General features: G+C 37.1%; 1 protein-coding gene across 7 annotated transcripts in view; it reads left to right on the top strand.

Moving 5' to 3' along the window:
* The window catches only part of LOC124396313 (sorbin and SH3 domain-containing protein 1), a 48748-nt gene that overhangs the window by 6444 nt on the left and 17222 nt on the right, over positions 1 to 25082 (top strand). For 6 of the 7 annotated variants that reach the window (XM_046865449.1, XM_046865443.1, XM_046865434.1 and 3 more), the window contains exons 2-15: positions 3239 to 3281; positions 4585 to 4680; positions 5971 to 6087; positions 6801 to 6916; positions 7228 to 7345; positions 7478 to 7659; positions 7799 to 7859; positions 8024 to 8098; positions 9949 to 9978; positions 10174 to 10276; positions 12097 to 12211; positions 13474 to 13551; positions 21138 to 21187; positions 24612 to 24787. In XM_046865449.1, the coding sequence (XP_046721405.1) occupies positions 4650 to 4680; positions 5971 to 6087; positions 6801 to 6916; positions 7228 to 7345; positions 7478 to 7659; positions 7799 to 7859; positions 8024 to 8098; positions 9949 to 9978; positions 10174 to 10276; positions 12097 to 12211; positions 13474 to 13551; positions 21138 to 21187; positions 24612 to 24787 (1252 nt within the window). In that variant the 5' untranslated portion in view covers positions 3239 to 3281; positions 4585 to 4649. The remainder of the gene's footprint in view (positions 1 to 3238; positions 3282 to 4584; positions 4681 to 5970; positions 6088 to 6800; positions 6917 to 7227; positions 7346 to 7477; positions 7660 to 7798; positions 7860 to 8023; positions 8099 to 9948; positions 9979 to 10173; positions 10277 to 12096; positions 12212 to 13473; positions 13552 to 21137; positions 21188 to 24611; positions 24788 to 25082) is intronic. The other variant, XM_046865426.1, reaches the window with a different exon arrangement.

Raw genomic sequence — 25082 nt, 5'->3', positions numbered from 1 at the left:
AAACATCACCATGGCCCTGATCATGATCAAGCATTTACTGAAGATGAATGGATTGAATTAAAAAATACAGGAACAAACATTTCTTCTTTAGGCTGCTGTTCACTTATTAGTGTCCTGTCTAATTGCATTTATGTCATCTACATGACTGTAGTAAATAGAAAAATAGACAGATTCATTTGCATTTATTTTTGTTATTTAAAATGATGAAATTATTCTGTCTGGTGTAAAACCAGCGGTCTTGCAGTTATGTAACCTACTGTATAAATGCAATATCTTTTACACTCATATCCAGTATGTTCTCCATTACTAAATTAGTTTGAAGTTGTTAAGGATTGCAGTCAGTGAACTGTAAATGAAGAGTCAGGCGCATAGTGACTCACTAATGAAAATTAGAAACGCAGCTCAGAGCTCCGTTACTGTGGGCTATGCTTGGTGTGATTGTGGCTCTCTGGATTTCTGGAATGACCACATAACAGACCACACTGTTGGGCTGTTTATCAGGCCAATAATGTGACACTGCGCATGCTCGGTGTCCTCTCTGCTCTGAGAGCACTTGTTGTCCTCAGCACATTTATGCCAGGAACCTTTGACTCATTTTTATAATACTGTTCACTTTCCAGACCATTCACACACAATGAACTACATGTTTCTGGCATTAAATGGCACATGTGGCAGTGTTTCTGTTCTCTATTTGTGTTCCTGATCAGCCATGTTTGGGTATTATTGCTGGTTGATTGCTTTGAGTCCTCAACTCAGCAACAATCTTAATGGTTTGCTTTGGTCAGTGAAAGTTCAGCAGTGGTCAGACATGTGACTAATGACGCTAAAAAAAGTCTGCTTTAATTAAGACCTGTTTGAACTGGTGAACATGTCATGAGATGTAAATCATAGGATGGCTTGTATTTTACAGGATCTAAAGTAATAAACAGATTTGTCAGTAAAACCCAGCAGGTTCGGTATGAAACAACTAAGCTGTTTGGTATCATTCCTTTCACTGACAGTGATTACAGTGTTCTAAAATAAGACATCCATGGATCCAGTCCTGCTGAGTAAAAGACACGAGTCGCATACATTTCCTTTTACGCCGCTTTGTTTAAACCTGCAGCTCGGAGAGAATGGAAGAACCGAAGTGGGGGGAGTGTTGTCAGTCCAGGCTTCAGGCCAGCGTGTCTGTTGAAGATGTTTACCATACTGATGGGGTCTTCTCAATTAAAGAGGGCCGGCTGTTGCTCTCAAGCTCTCTTTTCCAGCCATGTTTGGAGCTGATTGCAGTGTTCCTCACTAACCCTATTCTATCTGTGCCCCCTCTGCCATTTTGTTGGAGACAAAAGTCAAACTTGATTACGTAACTCGTTTTCGACTTTTTCTCTGAGTACACCAGACGCCTTGTTCAGCGCTTTTGTATACTCATGCTGCAGTTTTACAATGATGTCATACTGGGAGACTCCAGAGTGATATAGTAAATTTCAGTCTGCTCATTTTTTCCTACAGTGGAAGAGACAACAGCTAGAGGTGTATAAGATGTGCTCCAGCTGTGTTCTGGAACGTTCTGGATTAACATGTAGTTCATTTTAAATGTTTCATAACAGATATAAATGTTATATATAAAAATAAAATCATACTTCAGATGTTCATACGAAAGTGAATTTGATCAGGTTTTATCATTTGCAAAAGGTTAATGTTAGCATACATATTAGCAAACTGAATGCTGTTTACAGATTGTAATGTGATTTTCAGACACCAAAATCTGATTATTGTCCGATTTTTTTTCCCTCAAAATACTCACTTGCTATTTCTAAATCTTTTACTTATCATATGACATCACTGGATTTCTACTTGTGACATGCCTATTTGGAATATACAGCTGTTATATCTCAGCTGTTCTGAGAATTGAAATCTGACTAACTGACTTTAATGAGCTTGTGGCAAATACAGTATGACAAACTCTACTGCTAGCAATACCTAACAAAATATTTCTTAAGCTGGTGTTGACCAAGAAAAAAAACTATGTACCCCCTTCCTCCATTTATTTGGCCCTATTGCTAGTAAAAAAAAAGGCCCTTACGAAATAGTGGGCTGTCTGCCTGATGAAAGTTTTAATACTTAGTAAGTATGAGATATTTGTTATCTCACTATTATCTCACTAGAGTCCATGCCCTCACACAGGTGCCTGGTATGTTGGACAGGGCAAGGAGTGGGTGACACATTTTAAGTAGGTGCCACATTCCCAGGTGGTTACTAGTGAGAGGACTGTCTTGCCAGGAATGGTGTTGAAACAAAAGCTGCTTGGCCAGGATTATGGAAAAGCGAATTGTCCACAGTCATCAGCCCTCACATCTGACTCCTCAAACTAGAGATCTATCCAAACCCAAGTCACTGCCATGCTTTATAATGTTGTGCTAAAGTTAACACAGTCAACAGACAGGTGGTGATAGTGCATTGGAACGCAGGCACCTAGAGAAAAAAATTCACACTACATGAGCACGAACACTTTGCTCGATTTGTACTTTAAACCTTTAATCCACCAGCACCTGTCAGTGAATATAGAAGTTATTATCTAATTTTTGTAACCATTACCATTTATTTACCTGTAATTACTTAATAATAGGCTTTCAGATGAACAATAACTGAACAATAAGCTGGACAATTATGGGGTAAACGGAGATGCTGAATGTGCTTGGGGAAGATGTCTATTTATAGAGAAAATCTGAGAATGTATTGTATGCTGGCCAGGGTCTTATCATTATAATCGCAATAGAATCTGAAGTGTTTGTGTGGCTTTATTATATTGAAAAGGTTCTAATAGACACTTTTTTGATGGATGGCTCCACTAGGCTAAATTAGTTTTGGTAATTGTGTGGCTATTCCCAATATGGCTGCCTCAGAATTACACTTGTGTTTGGATGTGACATTAAATCTCATTAACGATTTTATTTAACAAACAGTGTGTTGATCAATGCAAAGAATGTTCTTGTACATTCACAAAATTTAGTTGTCTGGGTCCTTAGGGTGGTCTCATTAGTAATGTTCAGTGTTCCCGCACTTTTATTCAAAACCATTTCAAGAAGCTTCTTCAGGGGTGTCTGGGTAGTTTGTATATATATCTTTAGTGTAAAACCCAACCATAGGTGTTAGCTGGATAGATATTTTAGCAATAGATTCATGCCAAATGTTTTCACACAATGCTGTGGCAATATATTGTTTTTCCTGGTGTGATCTCTTTACTCTCCCTTCACAGGGCTCTCCAGCAGGGGGCACAGTGGGGTTTGATGCAGCTCCCGGTAAGCCTTTTTGCATCCCTCCATATCCTTGTGATGCCAGGTAGTATCTGAAATACATATTGGTGGTGGATTGGTTCTGGTTAAATATATCTACAATAGAAATATGCACAGGTCTCCTTTGTTAATTGACGCTATCGTAGTATAAACAAGAATTTAGTAAAATTTCACTAAAAACTCCATGAGAAAAATGTTTGCCCAAACTTTATAAAAAGCCATTTCACAAATCATCATATCAGTCAGATGGCTTCTTTTTGAAAGTAGGCGGATATTGGTCGAGTTTATTGGCCAAACATATCAGACAGTCTTAACAGTTCCTGATTTTCAAAAGTAGGGTCTAGGGTTACCCTTAATATATAAAAATAGCTCCTTTTATATATATTTCCAGAATAAAATGAGTTTACAGGTTGCATCTGAAGCAGGTTGCATATGAAAAGACTGAAGAATGCTCAGTGGTTCTGTATTGTTTATAGTGTTTGTTATTTAGCCAAATAAGCAGCTTCTTCTGTATTATAAATGCACATATAATATTTAAGTAACAATATTGTATTTAAAAAGTAAAAAAAAGATGCTTCACAATTATGATGTTTGTCTGACAAATAGTGGCATCCCAGTTTTCCCTTAATGGTTATTTTTATACACATCCAGCATTGTGTTTAAACAGCAGCATTGTGATACACCCATATTTTCCGGCAGCCGGTTGATTTCTTGCTTTAGTCAGTGAGCAAACACACATTGACACTCTCTTTGCTTCCCCCTCAGACTACTGTATTGTTGAGATGGTCTTTGTCTCATTTCCTCCCTGCTGTTTCCTTTACCTCATCCATCTCACTTTTATCCCCATGCACATAAATATCCAAACCAAATTTCTGGTTTTTACCATTGCTTGTCCTTGGCTTCAGTTCTTTAAACTATAGAGAATGGAGTGCACAATCATGCCTTATCCATTCCTGTCCCAGAAAATATTTTTATTTTATATCCCATAAATAGTAAGCCTGAAATACTCTAAAGAAGAAACACCTTAAGATACCTGTGTCATATCAGTAATAGTTTAATGGGTGTGAATCAAAATCAGTGTGTAATGTCAGAAACTTCCTCACATTCAGTGGACTTGATAAAGCTCTAAAATACTGAAACAGCATTTCATCTTTTTCTTTTACTGCTACACATCCATCTAATATTGTAATCCACCTGCCAAAATTGAAAAAGACCACACTATAAATTAGCATTCCTGAATACAATGAGAAATATGTACCTTCTCACTTATTTTATTTATAATTTATTTTAGATTTTTTATTTTTTATAGGAGCACATCCACTCATTAACAGTCCACGTAGTGTTGCTGCAGTTCGGATCACTCCTCTGAGGACCATGAAGAGCTCTCCAGATCTGATGCCCACTGGTGAGACGACCTTTACACATAACAAACACAGGCTACGTAATTAAAGTTTATCTCTGAAGTCAAGGTCAGATAAGCGTAACACAACACCGGTTGAGTGGAGCAGATAATGTACAAGCTTTGCTAAGTGCTGACAACGTGTGCCTAAAATTATTCTGATCCTGGTCTGTGAAAACAATTACCCTAGAATTTAATAAGGATTTTATTTTAATAAGGATATTTAATCACCACTTACATCTATATAATTTTTGTCACCCTTCATACACATGTAAAAATTTATATACAAATTGAAATATAAGCTTACAACCCAGCCATTAGTTTTGCAAAAGCTTAGACTCTTAGTGCCAGTCCCAAGCCCAGATAACCTTAGTAGTGTTGAGTTAGGAAGGGCATCCAGCGTAAACATGTGCCAAAATAAAATATGTGGATCACAAACCTAAATTCCATACTGGATCAGTCAAGCCCCGGTTACCATCGACTGCCACAGGTTTTGTTAGCCAACAGAGTCCTCTGTGATGGGAGCACCAAAAAAAGAAGAAGAAATATTGCCACCCAAAAACAAGTTTTATGGTAATACAATGTATTTTCGAACAAAAGTACTAGAGCTTGTACATTTTAAAGTAGTAATTGTTTGTTTGTTTGCTTATGAGACTTTTACAATTATTAACATTTATGGAAACACTTGAAGCTTGGACCAATTCTCTACACAGAACATTTCAAGCATCTCCAAATTCTCTATATGTGATCGGTCGTGCGACCTTCCCTCTAAGATTCAGACTATAGTGTACAGAAATGTTTGAATTGAGTGATTTAGATGTTTGAATTGAGTGATTTAGGAATTTAGGGGCTCGACTGATCCAGTATGGAATTTAGGTTGGTGAGCCACATATTTTATTTTGGCACATGTTTACACTAGATGCCCTTCCTAACTCAACACTACTAAGGTTATGACCACTGTACAATGCAGAATGTACTGTATGTTTCACAGCCATTCATATGTTGATTATTTGTTTGACTCTACTTTTTGATCAATATCGTTTGGAAAGGCTGTGTTTGGTATAATTTTAGACAATGAAAATTTGCTAAGATGGCTGCCAATTGTCCTGAAATGTATTGCGTGCAACACTAAAGCATTATAATATTTTGCTGTTTATTACATGTTATTAAAAGCTATAAACAGGCACACAAACTAAATGTGGATCTTGTCACAATGTATGCATTCATATGTTATTACCAAAAGCACAATTCTCTTTGTTTGTTTTGTTTTATTACTTATTCTGTCTGCATCTGAAGAGTTGGATCCAAGTCGTGTGTGTAAGGGCAAGGGAGCTGTTACTCTGAGAGCAACATTAGTGCACGTCGAAGATGGAGACTGTATCACCCAGGAACAGGTTGTGAATCCAGCCAAGAGTGAGTGAAAAGTTGCTGCTCACATTGTAGCATTACCTCATGTGAAAAAGTGTGTTTGTATTTGTAAGTGCTGATCATATCAGTCCAGTCCAAAAATTTTGTAATTTAATTATTTATGTTTCAGTGAGCACTCAAAAAGTGTTTTGATACGGAACACACACATCGGTGACTGACTGCCAACTTGGTTGCTCAGCAGCCCAAATAACTTTCCATGAGCCCCCATATATACTGGGGTGTATCAAAGAGAGCTTTTGTCTAAACTCCCACATGAGGCTGAGAATACAGTGCAGTATGTTTATTGGCTATCAGAGTATTAGAAACTATGCTGGCTTTCTTCCAGGACATGGGTGAGATGCTTTAATTGTTGTGCTGGAATAAAAAGGCCAGAGAAACAAACACTTCTTACAGTGGAGTCAAAGGCTCCCTTGTTCTAATGACAAAGTTCACAAATTGTGCGGGAATCGCTGTTCTCAGCTGTAGGGAATTAGCATCTGAAGACCTTTTGCTTAGTCCTGACTGGACTGGCGATTCGTTTAATTGAGGATAAACAGCTCTGTCCTGGCATAGTTTTGTGGTTAGCATTGAAAACAAAACAGGGTCAGTGCCAAGCAGAGGCGGCATTGCTTCATGTTTATACCTTGTTAGATTTGAAAAAGGTTTTGGCAGATTTACAGAACTTTTTTAAAACTTTAAACCATCTGAATTGTTTTTAGGTGAATGCCACAGAGCGGTCAATGGAGATGCCACAGAAACGGATTTGGCAGAGAAAAGGCAAAATAGCCCCGGAGCTGATTTAAATTCAGACCAAGTCTTTAAGGCTACAGCACAGGTAAGTCAGCACAACATCACTGTTGTTTAGTTTAATGGTTTAAACTAGGTTTCATTTCAGTTTGTATTTAGTAAATATGGTCTAACATATAAAGATTTGTAACAAATGACCTGACTCAGTTTGTATCAGTGGATATTGGTGACAGGATTTATTATTTTGCTAATATTTAATACATATGCAAATAAAATAATTGATTTAGCAGAGAAACAAGGAGACAAATTAAAACAAATTAATTCACCATCATTATCCTATTGTGGTTTGTAAATAGGACAGCATTGTTTTATTTCCTTATTCTTATTTATTGGTTGTAGGTCGAGTGTCCAATAAGCTTAAGCCTGAGTGATTTCCCATCATCAGACACTGTGCCAACTTTGTGCACACCAAACAGCAGTGAATACCCAACTACTGTTTTTCTGCAGCACGGAACAGGTACACAGACTGTCTGCTCAACCCTAAACCATCTGCCAGAAAAAACCTATGAAGCAAGTGTAAATATAAATATAATGAAGGTAGGGTATGCACCCTGTGTGTATTTCTTTTTCTTTTTTTGTGTACTGACAGGCAATACAGATGCTGTAGAGCAGCAGGACAGAGAGTGTGATCAAGGCTTGAACGAGACTGAGGTCTGTCCTCCACCTGAAGATCCTGAAAGACCCTTCACACAGATGGAGAGCAAAAAAACGATGATAACTGTTTACCCAGCGTCCCCTGTCCCAATGGAGAAGCCCCGAGTCCCAGTACGGGTAGGAATGTCAAATCTCCCAGTAAAAAGCATTTCAGTGCCAGTATGATATTTTAAATGATGTGGAATCAGTACTAGTTTGCATCTGATTATTTCTGATTTATACATTCATAATGACTATGCTGCATTATATCTTACAGAACACAGAGAAGTCTAAAGACTGGTACAAGAACATGTTCAAACAAATCCACAGAGTTCCAGGTAAAGCTTTTTTTTCATAAGCATGAGTGCTGTTTTGTATCGTTCAGTGCATCAGGGTGTAAGAAATTGTGTGTATGAGTCCAGGCTCGCGCTGAACTTCTGTCTGTGTGTGTTTGTGTGTACACATCCTCCTCAGTGTGTGTTTTGTCATCCACCCTATTCAGAAACCGTTGAGGAAAATCCATACCGTCCCACCTACATATTCCCAGAGAGTCATGACAGGCCACTGAAAACCAGAGGTACCATTAACTCATCTCAGTACATACATCTGCTCAATGTAACCCTCTCAACTTTTCCATCACTCTCAGCTTGGCAGGTGCTCACGTCCTTTGTCATCTACCATGCTCTTTCCTTCATTTTCCAAACTTATGTGTAGTTGTAGATTATTTTCTCAACATAAATAATAAGATACTAAAGACAGAAAAGATAAATAAAAAAATCATACTGATAATCTGAGAATACATTTTGGAAACCTCTTTAAGGTAAGCCAGAACCATCTAAAGAACCTGAAAGGAACATTGTTTAATGTTGATTTGTACAGTATTTATTAATGGATTAATGAGTGTAAATGGTTTTATTGTGAATGCAACAAACAACAACTACCTCTATGTTTGCTACTGTTATTATTATTTATTATATATTTATTTATAATATCAGTAATTTTTAGAATTTACTGACAAGTCTTGAGGTGCTAAAGGGGATTTCAAGGGGAACTAAATCCTGTCAATAGAACACGTTTCTCTCTTTTCATTTGGCAGTGTTTTTTTTCCAAAGAAGGCTAAATTAGCGCTTACATCATCTGTAGGCCTAAAGCCTTTTCTGGTTTCTTCTACTTGTAGCTTGATCATCTTTATAGGCCCAATCCATCAAGTCAAATGTTCATAAATTAACATGCGGTTTCCCCTCAACAATTGTGAACAATGCCCTGGTGTCAGTAAAATGATAATACAAGCACCGGTCGATCCATTAATCTTTCAAGGTGAGCTATTATTTCTGAAGAGTTGTCATGATGTCGAGGGTATCATAGTGTATTTAAAAAGCATGGATTGATTCTCGCATCTAGTTTCAGCACTCTAATGCATCTGTAGCTCGTTAGATGGCATTGCTTTTAGAGAAGTGCTCTTTAAAATTATTGAAACGCTCAGTGCAGGACTATTGGATCGGAAATAACTGTTGGCTGTGGATGGCTGAAATCACAAGCAGTGGTGGGTAAGAAGTGCAGAAAGCAATATTTTCTGCGGCCTTTCTGCTCAGTTTGTAACCTGCGTAGTGTCTTAGGTCCAGGATTTAAAGGAGTTTGTTACTAGTTGTGAAACATCACCATCTACTGGTTTGACTTGACCTAAAATTTAAGACCTGGACCTACTGTATTCAAGCATCACAGAATGTTTGCTGCATCTTACAATGAGAAGAAAAAGCATAGAGCATATCTTAAAGTGAGAAGTATTTTTATTTTGCTTTTTTTGTGCATATTTTTAATATTTCTCCAAAGGATTCTCGATAAATTAAATTAATACCGCATCATTGCTAGAAAGAGAAATAAAGTTTGGTTGGTGAAAGTATACAAGAAATACCCGAAGCTACATTTCTTTAAATGCTATTGCACTTTGCTAAAACAGTGTCGTTTTTTAATACATAAATATTGCAGTTGTTGACAAGTTGCTGTGGTACAAGGGGAATGAAACATTTCAGGACATGCTGTTACGTAAGAACTAATCAATGTTGGGGTTTTAAAAGCAATTATTTTATTCTTCAAGCCACATTGCACAGTTATTTATTATTTTATCTTTCTTGCTAAGTTTTATTCCTTGAGCATTTTTTGCATATTTTGATGTGAAATACTTAAAAAATATTTTTTTATCAAACTAACCATGGTTTTAAAAAATATTTGTTTCTCAATTTGTTGAATCACAATCAATTGAATCACAATGTCTTGTCTCTCTTATAGGCCTAATCTTACACTGCTGTTATACATTGTATTCATTTAAAACAAACATTACTATGCAAATGAACAATGATAGATTACATTTCTTCACCAATAAACAGCTAGTAAAGTCCAGACATTGGTTCTTGCTGATCTCTTTTTCAGATGACAGCTCTTCCCACATGGATGACTATGGTAAATGTATAGTATTTTTGTTTATATTTCTAGAGTATAGATTAACTTGTCCAACTATCTTGTCATTGTTTTTGATATATTGTATGATTGATCAATGTTTCTGGTGTACTTTTAGTTGCTGTGTTTTGCCATTTATTGGGGTTTGGTTTGTTATTTAGGTGTATATTGTAAACTTTTTTGGTCTTTGTTGTCCAGGACGAAGTGTTCCTCGGTCTAAAAGTGCTGCTGACATGGGCAGTGAACATTCAAGGCGAAGAGTCTCCATGCCAACACGAACATCTTCTCTACTGCCAGAAAGGTAAGCCTGAGCAGTGTGATTAGGGGTTCAAGCACGTAGTGCAAAAACCCTATTGGATTTGTATTAGGGGTTCAAGCACATAGTGCTGAAGCCCTATTGTTTTTGTAGGGATTTTTATTATTATTATTATTATTATTATTATTATTATTATTATTATTATTATCATCATCATTATTATTACGCCATAAAACTGAATGTTTAGACCAAACTGTATGGCCTAGAGACTTGGCCAGATGTTGGAGCTCAATTTGGGGAGAGGTTGACAAAGTATAAATCCAATTGGCCAAAGGGGGGCGCTACAGTCCAAAAAACATTATTTCACACATATATGGCCATAGCTTGTACACCGTTTTTCTTAGACTCAAAAGTTTAATATTTTTGAAATCCTTGCGTCAAAACTTAGAAAGTTGACGAAAAATACTTATTGACGGATTCACTTTATGAAGTTTAGGTTTTCTGCAAAATTGCGTTATGTTAAAACCTACTTTTGCAAACTAGTCCTAGGGTTTTTGTCCAATCTGAACCAAACCAGTGCAGAAATGTTTCCTGGACAGGGATTATCAATATTAATAAAAAATGTTGAACTTTCGACTCACCGTTGCAAAGGCTCACCAATAATTATATATAAGCAGGTCTATAACTTTGCATCCATTAGTCCCAATTTGATGGGACTAATGGATGCAAAGTTAGAGACCTGCTTATATGCTTATGCATTGACCAATGAAATTCGAGCACCTATTACACAAGGTTAACACAATGAAACTCGGTGGGCTTGTTCCTAATGGTTTTTTTCTTATGAGCTTCAACACCCTAGATGCATATATTTTTATGTTGTATTTGTTACAGATAATGAATACGATGTAAACATTTGAGTATATAGATATTTAAATAAAAATAAATATATTTTTATTGTATATATATATATATATATATATATATATATATATATATATATATATATATATATACTGTATATATATATATATATATATATATATATATATATATATATATATATATATATATATATAAAATTTTTTACTTTTCACCTGGATTTAGACCATCTTTTTATTATTTATAGGATTACAGTCAACCCCCGACAATTTGTGGTTCAGAACTCACGGCTCGGAAAATTAGCTGGTTTTCATTTGGAACCTAACTAACAGCAAGTTGCAGATTATCTTAAAATTCACGTGAATCCGCAGCGGAATCGAATGTTCAGGAAGGTTAGAAATAACATTTAAAACTATGTTTCACTAACAAATTCCATAAAATGTTTTAAAACAAATGATTGTATTAAAGTGACATAATGTGTAGATGAATTTACTAAGGTACTACAGGGGCTGCGAGGTGCGTCCAAAAATCGCAGGGGACCACTGTACACTGATCTTAATACACCCGGAACAGCCGCTAATGGTTCGTTTTAAAACTGATTTTGTCTTGTGGAATGGGATATACAAGTCAAATAGAATTTTTGTAAGATTTGTTAGAGAAACTGAGCGAAGCCCATTTAAATTTATAATAATGAAACGAAAATGGGCCAACCTTAGCAGAACATAAACATGAACTAAATATATTCATACAAATATTATCCAAACCCTTGCAGAACCATTACCAAGCACACAATACCATTTCTCACATTCTAATGCTGTGATCTATTACTACAAGTGCAAAGGCTGAATAAAATGTGTGGCGTTTAAAAATAATCCATGCATATTGAAAACATGAGGATGCTCAAGCAGAACGCGCCCTTGTTGGTCACCATGGCAACCCCATCTCCTCACCGTGGATTGGTTCTTTCCTGCTTTCGTCCCCTGCAGAAATGAGTGGGAGCCCCCTGACAAGAAGGTGGACACCAGGAAGTATCGTGCTGAGCCCAGGAGCATCTTCGACTACGAGCCAGGGAAGTCGTCTGTGCTGAGGGCGGAGAGGCCGGTACGATGCGCTCTGTGTCTGTGCATGTGTTAGTGTGTGTGCTTAAGCTCGGCTCGGCTAGGGAGTGTGTGCATGATGCAATGACACTCAAAGGGCTGTTTTTTCCCCTGCTTTCCTTACGAGGGTAACATGAACAGCTGAGGCTGTATCATGGCCCTTTGGATAATAATGAGTAGATCGTGACCTCATCATTTCTGGAGCCATTTTTATCTGAATAATCCGTAACTTCCTCCAGAGAGTGAGAAAGTAGGTCAATTGTAATTTTTTTTTATTTGACTTTTAGATCAATATAAAACGTAATTGATTTCTACTTTAATTCTCTGAATGTTTACGAACGTGATCTCGCAGACAGTGTAAAGATGACACTTTGTTCAGCTGTGAGGAAGATCATGAATAAATAACGCATGTCAGGCATGCAAAGAGTGTCAGCTTTCCATGAAAACCAATGCCTCCCTCCCGCCTTCCCAGCTGTCAGCGTTTTGTGTGTGTTTGTAGGCGGTTCTTTCTGCCTTTCAGGCCCTTGGAAACATGACTCAGAGTGTGAACTGCTATTATTATGTAATGCCTCTGATGACATATGGCTGCAATCATAGTTCCATAGTGATGATTGTGGTCTTTTCAATATTTTTTGACTGTCTTCAATTACGTAGATCAATACTGAGGCTAGGATAGAGCTTAGAGAGGAAAGTACTTATACTGTACTAGACAACACCAATCTAATACTAAACTAAAATCTTTTTTACTTTTTTTTTTTTACTTTTTTTTCCAGAATTTCAGAATCATAATAATAATGGATAAGAATAAAACAATAAATTTTATTAACAAAGAACTAACTGAACTTCAGGCATGCTTATTACATTTTTTTCACCCATTTTATTACTTTAATAGTAAAAACAAAGTAAATACACAGTAAGAGAATTGTTATTCCATGACAGGTTGTTCCCTGAGAGGCCTCTTTCCTTCACTACTTCACAGCATTGTCTAAAGAAGTTGCTTATTTCCTGTATCCTGTTCTCATGACTGCTGATATAAACCAGACATTCAGACTAGCAGAAACCTAATCCAATTTAGTGTTGGTCTCATCCTCCTAAAACATTTGATTTATTTGTCTAGTGCAATCCTAGGAAACTGGAATATTTTACCTGTTATTTTTCATGTACAGTGCATCATTTCCTCTCATTATCTTTGTATTTTGAACTGTCCTCTTTCTCTTTCTCTCTCTTTGTCCTCCATTTCTTGTGGCCATGCCTTTGTAAACTCAGGACTTACCCCTAAAAGATGTAGATTTAGAGAATGAACCATGGTATAGATTCTATTCAGAGATGGAGTTTGACAAAACGGTAAGTTGGCCATGTTAAACGTGACCCATATACTCTATATTGCTAAAAGTATGTGGACACCTGTCTATCACAGCCGTGTGTGGATCTTTTTCAAATTGTTGCCACAATGATGAAAGCCCACATTTGTTTAAGATGTCTATGTATGCTGTAATATTTAAATATTTCATTACTGGAACTATAGGGCTCACACATGTTACAGCATGACAAGGCACCTGTATGCATCAATGAGAAAGAACTTGCATGACCTGCACACAGCCCTGACCTGAACACTGTTGTGATCAACTGGATTGCTGACTGTACCCTAGGCCTCCTTATCTGACATTATCACAAATCCCAATGGCCATGTTCCAAAATGTTGTGGAAAGCCTTGTGAGAGGAGTGAAGGTTATTATAACAGCACTGGGAGACTAAATCTGGAATGTGATGTTCAAAAAGCACATATGCGTTTGATAGTCAGGTGTCCACATACTTTTGGTCATATAGTTTATGAGCCAGTGCATGCTGTCCCCTAAGCATATTTGTGTCCGTTTGTGAAGACATCCTCTACCCTCCCTCAGCCCATTTCCTTGTGCAATAATGGCTTCATCTCCCTATCCACATCTGTGTCTTTTCCACATTGCCTGATGATGACTCTCATTCTTAAGGCCTAGACATTTCCACAACATGGGTCCAAGGAGGTATTGTTTCAACACGACTGCTAAATAAGCATCTTATTTATTTCTAATTAACCGTCTCTGAAAATTGAGTTTGAACAGTAAGATACATATGTAATGTAAATATGCAGAACACCAACACTTCTGCTTCAACCACTAAGCTAAGTAATTCTAACTGTATGGAAATCACCAGTATAAAAAACTTAAACAGCAAACTCCATGTTACTTTGGATGCCATTGCATTTAGCATTAGTTGATTTCCTCTCGACCATAAAAGCAGTGATAACATTGACTAACTATAAGCTATCTCTCATGGACTAAGCTAATCTGGACTAAGTCCATCATATATGTGCTGCTAATTCAGAATTGAAATTTCCATGACACAGGATTACCAGTTGTAGATAAACAAACAAGATGTAATGTTTTATGCAACTGGATTAAAAGATAAACTTGTTTCTTTTATATTATAGCATGAGAGTTGTCAGTGCAGTCCTCATCTCAGAACTACAGTGTTTAGTGTTTACCCTTCTTAAACACACCCACTTCAACATAGAACGTACTTTGTAATTATCTGGATGGTTGAATTATATGAGTTAAATCAGGCAAAACGTAGTGGTGCTTTAGAAAATGAGCCTTCTGCTTTCCCAAACACAAGACTTCATTTGTTGGCATTTTATTTACTAAAAGCCATTTTAGGAAACGTCCCAAATGCAGGAGAACAAATAGTCTGCTCTTTCAACACCATATGATAGTTGAGAAGCTATTTCAAATGTCCTATTTTATGTTTTATAATGTGCTACAAACATTTGCAGAACTGACTATGAGTAGTGAGCTTGTTTTAAAATAAGACTCAGATAATATGATCTTATAGTCACTCACTATATCACTTGTGTCATTTAATGATTAAATTAGCACAATGATTTCCTCAGGTTCTCGATAGCTTGGTGGTTGATTTATTTTAATTGCTAAATTCTACAAGCTGCTAATTAGCAGATTAACTAGCAACTGTCATGAAACCCTTGCATTCGGGACACACAGTAAAGCTTCTTAAGCTAACTATTCAGTGCTTAAAAAAAAATAAGCACTTCATAAATTAATTTTTTTTACACCAAAAAAATTTTAGAAGCACTACTGTACCATTATCTGAAACCATCTTGGAATAATTATTCACCATTGCAGGCTTGATTCAGTTAAAATTAGTCTGCTATGCTCTCCCTTCTATGTATTCATCAGGGAATATTCTCACATATATTCCAGCTGCTTTGACCGCTCTCCCATGACCTTCCACCAGGATGTCACCAGACTTGTAATTATTAAGCTTTAATGGTTTGTATTGTAGGTGATTTGTCTGTCCTTGATAGTAGAGAGAAGTAAACTTGTAACCACATGAAACACATGGCTTGTATTCGATTTGGGAGAAGGGGCTGTCACTAGGCTTTCAATGGCAGGCTGCCTGTTCAGCGTTGTCAGCAACTCAGCACCTATGAGCTGATAGCACACTGGTTTGCACTTTGACACAGTGACATGTCCTATAATAAACCTCAAGGTGATCAGGATGTAGTGCTTTTTACTCCATGATTAGAAATTCCAGTAAGGAAAACCATTAAGTGAGTTGTGAATTTCATGTACAAACATCTTCACTGAAGAACACATTTTTTGACCTTCAGTGTTTTTCTTCAAAGTCACTCACCCAAAAACTCGTCTCGGTTAAGAAGTCTGAATGCAAGGGCAAGAAAGGTACATTTTTGATGTGACAGACTACAGGATTGTCTTATAGTTTTAACTGATTGGATGCTAATGGTCTATATGCTTTTTTTTTTTAGAATCCAGTTTAAATAGCTTCGGAGCATATCCTCTGAGCAGATATTCAGAGCTGCACAGCTGCAAGAACTGGGGGACTTATATAACAAAGTCTTCTCATCAGTGATTTTACCGTTATTCTAACTATATGCTTTTTCAGTATTCCTAAAGCATAATCTGAACTGTAAATCTAATCGATCTTCTTTGCCACAAATTTACTCTGAATTAGCTTACAATGTTGTGTACAATGTACAAACTTGAGTGAGCAAGGCTAAAGACCCCCAGAAATAAGCGACGTCTTAACACAGACTTAAATCGGGTGTCATTAAAGAGGGAAATCACCAAATCCTTCTGGGCTCCAGCTGTCCAGGACTACAGCCCAATGGTGATGTATGATGTAATATTTCCTTCTTATTTGCTCAGACATTTGGTATTTAATACCAGACTGTCACCAGTGCAATCTGTAACCTCAGCTCTGAGTCAGTCTCAGTGTCCAGACATCATGACCCTGTCCTGATCGGACGATCTCGTTCTTCCTGACAACATGTGCCATGTTTGGAACTAGCAGATTTTTTCCAATTATGGGCTTGTTAGGGGGACGCTACATATGGAGTATTTGTAAAGATACCCTGAATTACACTAATTGAGCCAGTAAGTTTGAGTCAGAAAGAAGATATTGCAAGAGACTGGAAATAGTTAAGGCCATGTAATTCCAAATCTATCAAATCTAATATTTAAATATTAATTGCTGTTTTACTCACAACAGTTATACACAAACACCATAATCATAAGAGCAGAATGGGAAGATTTTCCAAGCACATGGAGCAAGCAGATGTTGTGTCTGGGTTATGTCCTTTTTATTCATACTCAAGAAGTCATATTTCACAACCAGAGAAGAAAATAAATCAAAAGACAGGCCCAGAAATGTTTTTAAAAGTAAAAAAAAAAATGACATGAAAATGTACATCACAATAGTGCTGCACTACACAGGTTTGGCCGATGGCAGAAAGGTTTTTGTGAGCTATATTAATTATCTTGCACATATGACAGACGAGCTTTTCAACATTAGGAGTGGGTAAAAAAAACAGTGCAGTGGAAAGCCGTATTATATCTCTTCTGCGAGGTGAGAAAACAGCAGCTCATATCTAAATTATTAGCTAATGACTTGCAGACTGTTTTTTCAAGGGCATAAACATGATTACTTCAGTAGATGATAAATATTATAGTCCTTAATAATGGACATTTGCTAGACAGCTGGTTATATTTATTACATTTTCTTTTGGCAAGTTTTAGCTTAGTCAATTCTTTTTCAAGGTAAAGAAATATGGGCCTGGGCAGCATCCATGTGTTAGTGGGCTAGTTAATGGATTTATCATCTGTCCACACTTGCATTTTAGTCCTAGGGTCATTAACACAGGAAATATATGTATCAGAAATGCTGTGCTAAATAACTGGTATGTTAATTGAACAAGTTATCAGTCCATGAAAAAAATGTGCAAAGGTATACAGTGTATATCATATGAATGCATAGATTCTACCAACATTGATAGATCGGGTGACTCTTCATTTAGGACAAACACCTGTTTGTGCATGGTGTTTATGTTTGAGAAGCATGCCTACTATAGCCTTGTACTCACTCACAGAGTGGTGTCACAGACCCACTCCTCCCTGCTGTGCTGTGCAACCCGAGGCTAGTCGTCATGTTTACCATCATCTGTTATCCCCCTCCCCTTCCCCCATGATGGCCCTGTTTTTTGTTCTGTTGCATGTTACGGCTATTTCAGATCCAGTCTATTTATAGTCCTCCAGCTGTCAGAGTGTACAGGTAAATTCATACAAAGGAAAATGTATGATTTTATCCAAGCCTGTTTCATAGATGAAATCATGTCTCCTCCTCATGGTGCATGTGCATGACGCTGTACACTCGATTCTATTTATACAGACGAAAAGTAGTAAATTTGGTTGAGTCATCTGCAACACCTGTTAGGAAACAGGCACATGAAAACAGACAATGTTAACACACTGTTCCACTGACAAGTCTCAATAGTCAGAGTAAAAGAATTTAACCCCAGATGATACCAAGGCAATGTTAAACAGTGACTAATTTTTCATGCCTCCCGCTGAATGAAATTCCAAATGAACTAGAATGGAGACTGCTAAGGCCACACAAAGATAAACACTGATCTCTTTTTTCTTGTAAAACAAAGAAAATGTACAGATTTCAGTAGCAACACAACTCAGTTTCAAAGGGATTTTATAATTGGTCTTACAAAGCTGACTTGATTCAGGAAAAACAGTTACATTTGTTAGGAAGGTAGGACATTTATGAAATTAGGAAAGTACTGTATGACGTTAGAAAAGTTGGTTTTACTCGGAATATTCTCCTAATAAAGTCAAGGATTTGAGACAGAAACAAAGAAAACAGCTTTTTTTGTTATCGTGTTTCATATTAGTCGGTTCATTTAAAAGCTTTCCAATTCTCCTGCTTCAATAAACCACCTAACAGATGGTTCAGTGATTTATTCAATAATCTGCTCCATCTTTACTATTTATAACAGATGTTTTGTAATTAAAATTACATTTTGTGAAAAAGTATTAATTTAGCCTGTGTGTGGAGACTTTTAAAACCCCATGTATTACATCACTGTTATACTTTAATATGATGGTGTTAATGAATTTCCTAACTACGGAATCTCCTAGAGAAGTCACAGGTGCTCTTATTATAATGTTACTGTATCGATAGTAACAACTTACACAGGGACTTGAATGTCAGTTACTCCACATACCTGGATTTGTTGTGTTTGTTAAAATGGTGAAACATTCTATTAGGAAACGTTAATTTAGCAGGTTTGTAAGGAGTCTCTAGACTCAGCAGTAAACTATACAATGGTAAAGCTGTCACTTTTCAAACACGGGAGAGTTTTTAGGACAGAGGACTTTGTGGCTTCATGGTAATGTGACAAGCTTTTACTCTAAAAGAAAGAAACAAAGAGTACAAGGAAATGTATTATATAGTATAAGTGATAGCAGGATCCAAATTGTTTCATAGAAGCCCTACAATGATAAATGTAACTATTAACAAACATAAAGATTAAAAACAATAGTAATAAAACTATTCAGGGCATAAGGTTATTAGAAAATATTCAGCTCAATCACTGTGAGTGACAAAAGTAACTTTACTCTGCGACATCATATCACCTCTGATGATTACTATTGAGTATTATAGTTACATACAGTATATGATTTGTGCTTTGGTCTACTGGGGTTATAGACACTTTGACATCCTGAGGGACAGGATAATGAGCTATTGACTGTAGTTTGGCTCAGCGTTTTAAATAAATGCCTGTGATCCAACTTGCATTTGTTAGGTCACTGGTCAGTCTCTGGCTTACATAATCAAAGGCGGAAGTTATAATTCAGTTTAAACTGATTTAACTGATTTACTGTTTTTTAGGGAATCACATTAATTACTTTTAACCTACAATTCTATAAATATGAAGAATTATGGTATTTTCTCATACTCTGGACCAGATTGTTAAATGACTATTTGCTTTACTCCTAATTAATTTATAGTTATTGAACATCAGACTTTAATATTATAACAAAATAATTAGCCAGATGTTTAAAGGGATATTTATGGATTACGTATTCATTAAAGAATCCTTTTATTTGACCCCCACAGCCCTATACCATGTGTTTATAGGAAACAGGGAAGCTCTGAGTCATCATGTGAAATACAGCACAGCCTCCAGAGCTTCTTGTACAGAAATAAGAAATATGGATTTATATTTATTGTAGTTGTCATAATGCCAAAATGACAATGTAATTGGCTTTCCCTTTCTTCTCGTTTACTCTCTGTTTTTGTTATATCTTGGTATCTTGATTGCACTTGACTGCTTCAGATAAGGCCCTTATGCATGCTTCCTGTTTGTGTTATTGCTGCACAAGGACTAATCTTGATTAAACACTCATGCTCCAAGAGTATGTCCTGTCCCTCATTTACTATTACCAAAATGGACATATAGAACAGGAACAGAAGAGCCCTTTTCCACTGATCTGAGTACATGTATCAGTTGCCCTTGAAGAATGAAGCTTCTGGAGCATGTAGGTTTATAAATAGAAGAGTCTTTAGAACTGCCAGATTGAAATTCTAATACAAAGCTTGACATTCATATCCAAAGGTTATTTGTGACCTTTCTTGCCCCAGCAACCGTTGGGACAGACGTCAGCACAGGGTCCATCTATTTACATGTTGGTTACAGAAGTAGCCAGGGCTGTGTAAACACATAAACCATTTTCCTCCAAAAGGTACATTTGCGATTGGGAAATCATATTTGCAAAACCACAGTTGCGCTTTTATCTCGAGATGCATTATTTTTGTTCCCTGTGACGTTCAGTTGGGGAAAAGCAGCAGAAACAGAGGCCTAAAATTAGCTGGCGCTAAACCATTCAAAGCGCACCAGCTCTGCTGAGTGGCTGTCTGTTCTATTCCGTTTGGATTTGCTGCCTGGTAATAACAGTCACCCACACATTATTGGCCCGGCACATGTGCCAACAAGCACTGCCATAGTTAAACTTCCATTCACTATTAATGATACCTCAGCGCATATGTACAGGATGTCAGATATGGGTTTACGCAATGCATGCTATTCTGAAAATGTGTGTGTGTGTGTGTGTGTGTGTGTGTGTGTGTGTGTTTGTGTGTTTATGAGTGAGTGTGTGCCTGTCCATGTAATTTGGCCTCCTTCCCACGCCAGCTGGTTAATTGTCTGCCAGTCTGGTCAGCCCATAATGAGAATGACTCCATAGCAGACAATCGAGAGGCTAGAGTAAGAGGCTGGAGCTGATTGGCTGAGCTGCTGACAGCCCCCTCCCCACAGACCGCTCACTAACCCCACCCCTCACTTCCAGCCGCTTGTTTTGTGCCTAACTTGCATGCGGGCCAAAATACTCGCTGGCTTCCCTAAGCTACACATCGTCCACAGGACATTACGACTTTAAGCTTTGAGCACTGGAGACTGGAGTCAGGGGCGAATGTGAATTTGCCTGACTAACGTACCCTGTCCTTTTCTAACTGCCAGAAGAGTTGAGCCTGTGGAGCTATCAATGACTTCTTTGTTTGGTTTGTTGCAGAGTGCCCCCTCTTTCACTCCTTTGGAAACAGCCTCCGACCTGCAGCACTAGTAAGTCAATGCTTTGTATTTTTCCCCCTTCTTTTGTCACTTAATTCTGCATGCTCATCTCCTGTTCATTTCCAGCGCTTGTGTAGAAGAATAGCTGTCTGTTCTCAGGAGGACAGAGGAGACCACTGCTGTCCCCCCACCACTCCTTTTTCCTGAGTACCCCCCAGTAATACCAGAACAGCTTGACATAAGCATGTGTGTATGTGTGTGTGTTTTAGGGGCGTGGAATTCATTGGACAGTATGAGGGAATGGATAGTATGTGATGATTTATTCCATGCTGAGGCCAGTGACTGAAAATAACACCTGGATGTCTTTTGTGGAAAGATAACGGTGCTCATGTCCAGCCATTGGCTTTGTAGAATTTCCCCTGAAACCCTGATCTCTCCCATGGAGGGGAATAGCTTTTATATGAGGCTCATGTTTTCCATCTAAAACGGTTTTTAGAGAGCAGTCACACTACTAGGCACAATTTTTACGTCTCACTACTCTTTTTATGTCTGTGATAATTTCTGATGCTGTTGGGACAAGTTAAAATTATTCGTAGATTGCCACAGCCATTGCTTTTATTGTTTCTACTGGTAGAAAGTACTACAAACATCCCTGACAGCCCATAGAGAGAACATTCCATTCCTGTGTTAAAACACCCGTGGTGCCATGTACTGCCGTCCTGCCTTAAAAAATAGCATTAAAGGGTGCAATTTAAATACCAAAGCTTTTGAATGTTTTCTATTCAAATGCCCAGCGACTATAATAAACAAATCGTTTTATACATTGTTGTCATATTTATAGCCATAGAAACAGAGTAACTTTTTTTATGGCTTCTGTTTATTATTATAAATTGTTGAAAATGATGTATGGGAAAATACCACACTGAGTAATCATTTACAAAGTAATCAAAAGATCTGTGGTGTTGGTTAGAGCGTTGCCTGTGATGTTTAGAGGATGTTTAGCTTTTTTAAAGGTTTTATTGTTTTCTTCCAAAGCCACATGATTCAAACATCAGCTTGTTATAAACCATGAGGCCAGCTAACCTTCTGATTAAACAGGGGACAGAGAGGATGATATGCTTGCAAATAATCCATCTTTAAAGACTAAATGATTTATAAATTACATTTCTGTATTTCTGTTAATACAAACAGAGGCTGAATCTTTACCTGTATTGAAAGTCTTTTTGCTATTGTGTGTATGTATGTGTGAGTGTGTATATGTGGGAAAATGTGACTGAGCTCTAAATTCATACCTAAATCTGGTAAGATCATCTCCTCTCTAGCAACTGGCAGGCAGACACTTCGAGTTCCTCAGGCATCTGGTGGGACATAGAGTCTCTTTGCATGCTGTGAAATATCTGATGTGTTCTTGGAGTTGTCACCATTCTCCCATGTGTCTGTGGCAGTATTAATGCTTGGTGAATGACATAGCCTGTGTAATCAGCCACTCGTTACAAGTTAATATGTTTTACATTCTGTGGTTATACTGATTGATGGCAAAGCCAATAAGGTACTTAGTACTCTAGGGATTATTAGATAGTATATACAAATATACCAAGCTTATAAATCATGATTAAATAAATTACACTTTATTATCCATACATTACAGCCCAATAGTAAATTAGCTTTATTCATCACTTTAAATCATTGTGGTTAGTTAAAGTCCACTGTTTATACTTAGACACTAATATATATAGCTAATAGACAAATTCCTCAATTATCACACCTGATTCAGTAAATTAAGTCTATATATATATATATATATATATATATATATATATATATATATATATATATATATATATATATATATGTGTGTGTGTGTGTGTGTGTGTGTGTGTGTGTGTGTGTGTGTGTGTGTACCTCTGCATTAAATCTTTTAGGCAGTAAAGATAAATAATTAGATTTTGATAGAAAAAACAGAACCCAATTAGCTGTGTCCTATTTCTGCTGTCAGGAGATACTGAAGTGTCTTTTTTCTAGTTTCAGTCATGCTAGAATGTGTATTTTTAAAATGTCACATATCGAGTACAACTATGTTTATTATTATTATGTTTTCACATACTTTTAAGATATTAAGCTAGATAAAACTAAACGATCTATGTAATGTTTGCTATTACATCAAAAAAAATATAAAAGTCTCTCACATGGCAGTATGCAAATGTGGATCACACAGTATTTAATATAAGGTAAATAAGTTGACACTCAGTCCACACAGGCCACTTGGAGATTTAGGGGCAAGTTAGGGGGTTCAAAATGTGACTTGAAATGCTTACACAACTCACACTTGTGTATTTGTACTCTACTTTGCAGTTTTATGCAATCAGAATTATGTGTAATTCCGCAATGCCCAAGACTCTATTTCAGCAGCTTGTTAATATGGGCAGTGTTATTGAAACACAGTAAAGCATCTGTTAAGTTATACCTCAGGAGCATTAAAATGTGCAGAACATTTTGAATGATTTTAGCATGCATGCAGCAATGAAAGGAGGGTGTGTGTTTGGGGGATGCGGTCTGACTCCGCACTCATTACGCTGGTGAATAAGCAGTCTTCAGGGATAAAAGTGTAGCAGACCACTGACCTCAACTGCAAGCCTGAAATCATTGTTTTGCTTTAAACCTACTCTCAAATCATTTGTTTATTTTCCTCCTGTGTGCATGTATAGTTTGTTTAAATATAGCCTAGCTATTCTAACCACTAAATAAATCGTTTTATAAATGTATTCTCTATTGTGCACTTTTTTTAACTATTGTTATAGAAACCTAGGACTGTTTTGCATGTGACATATTTACTGGTGCATTTTATTCTTTTATTACCAGGGTTGTTTATAGTGTACAATCTAATAGGTACATATCCAAGATAGCAAAGTCTGGGGGAGCATCCATGGAGAATAAGTACAAAGTTACTCCATAACCTCCATGTGGGAAGCTTTAGACACATTTTTGAAGCATTGAACCTCTGGCCTCTCAGGAATGCCTGGATGAGGGATGAAGGATAAAGCAGCTGGTTCTGTCTTATTAATATCAAGGTGCAACCACTTAGGCTTGAAAGAGAGCCAAGAGATTCGCTTAGTAGGCATTATCAGAAACACATTAGTCCCTAAAGGGCTAAAAATAATTCCCAGCATCAATAATGCCTAGAATATAAGTCATTATTTATATGTGATGAATTAAAAGTCCTTCTTTGATCGTGCCATGTTTTCAAACACAAGTTCTTACTGACTTATTATTAATAATATAATAAGACTATAGATCATGAGTACTAGAATAATATATAATGTGGTTTTGGAGAACCCTGTAAAAAAATTCCAACAAGATGTTTGCTTCTTATTTTGTATTGCTCATCTAGTAATAAACATACTGCTGTTTACTAATTGTGCCTGTAGAGGCGTGTAAAAATATCTGATTATTTTTGTCTGTCTCTGTGTGCTGCCAGCTCGCCTTGTAAATCGGGCCCCAGTGTGGCGGGGAAGGAGAGCGGCTCGGCTGGTGCTGAGCACGCAGCTCCAGAATGTGATCGTCACATTTACAAAACCGTCCTGGAGGGTGGCGACATCCCGTTGCAGGGCCTGCGAGCACTTAACAAACGCCATCCTAGTACTTCTTCTAAAGGTAGGACCCCAGCCTTCCCTGTCAATCATTGTCCCTGTTAAACCTGAGTCGAGGAACGCTGATGCTAAAGCTCCTGTGAACTAGATTATATGCTTTGCGTGTGTGTATGTGTGTGTGTGTATTTCTGGTAATCCTGCATTGGATGCACATACAGTATGTTAGCACTTGTATTAATGGGCTGCTAAGCTGGACCAGTGAATGGCTTCTCTTTTTAACCCTGCTCATCTTATCATCATCAAATTCCTTCTGCACAATTTAGCTAAAGCAACCCCGCTTATTTGTCTTCCTGTGTTCT

This window comes from Silurus meridionalis, chromosome 2, assembly GCF_014805685.1.
Source record: "Silurus meridionalis isolate SWU-2019-XX chromosome 2, ASM1480568v1, whole genome shotgun sequence".
Classification (NCBI taxonomy): Eukaryota; Metazoa; Chordata; class Actinopteri; order Siluriformes; family Siluridae; genus Silurus; species Silurus meridionalis.
The sequence above is the reverse complement of the archived record's forward strand: the minus strand, read 5'-3'. Positions and strand labels throughout refer to the sequence as shown.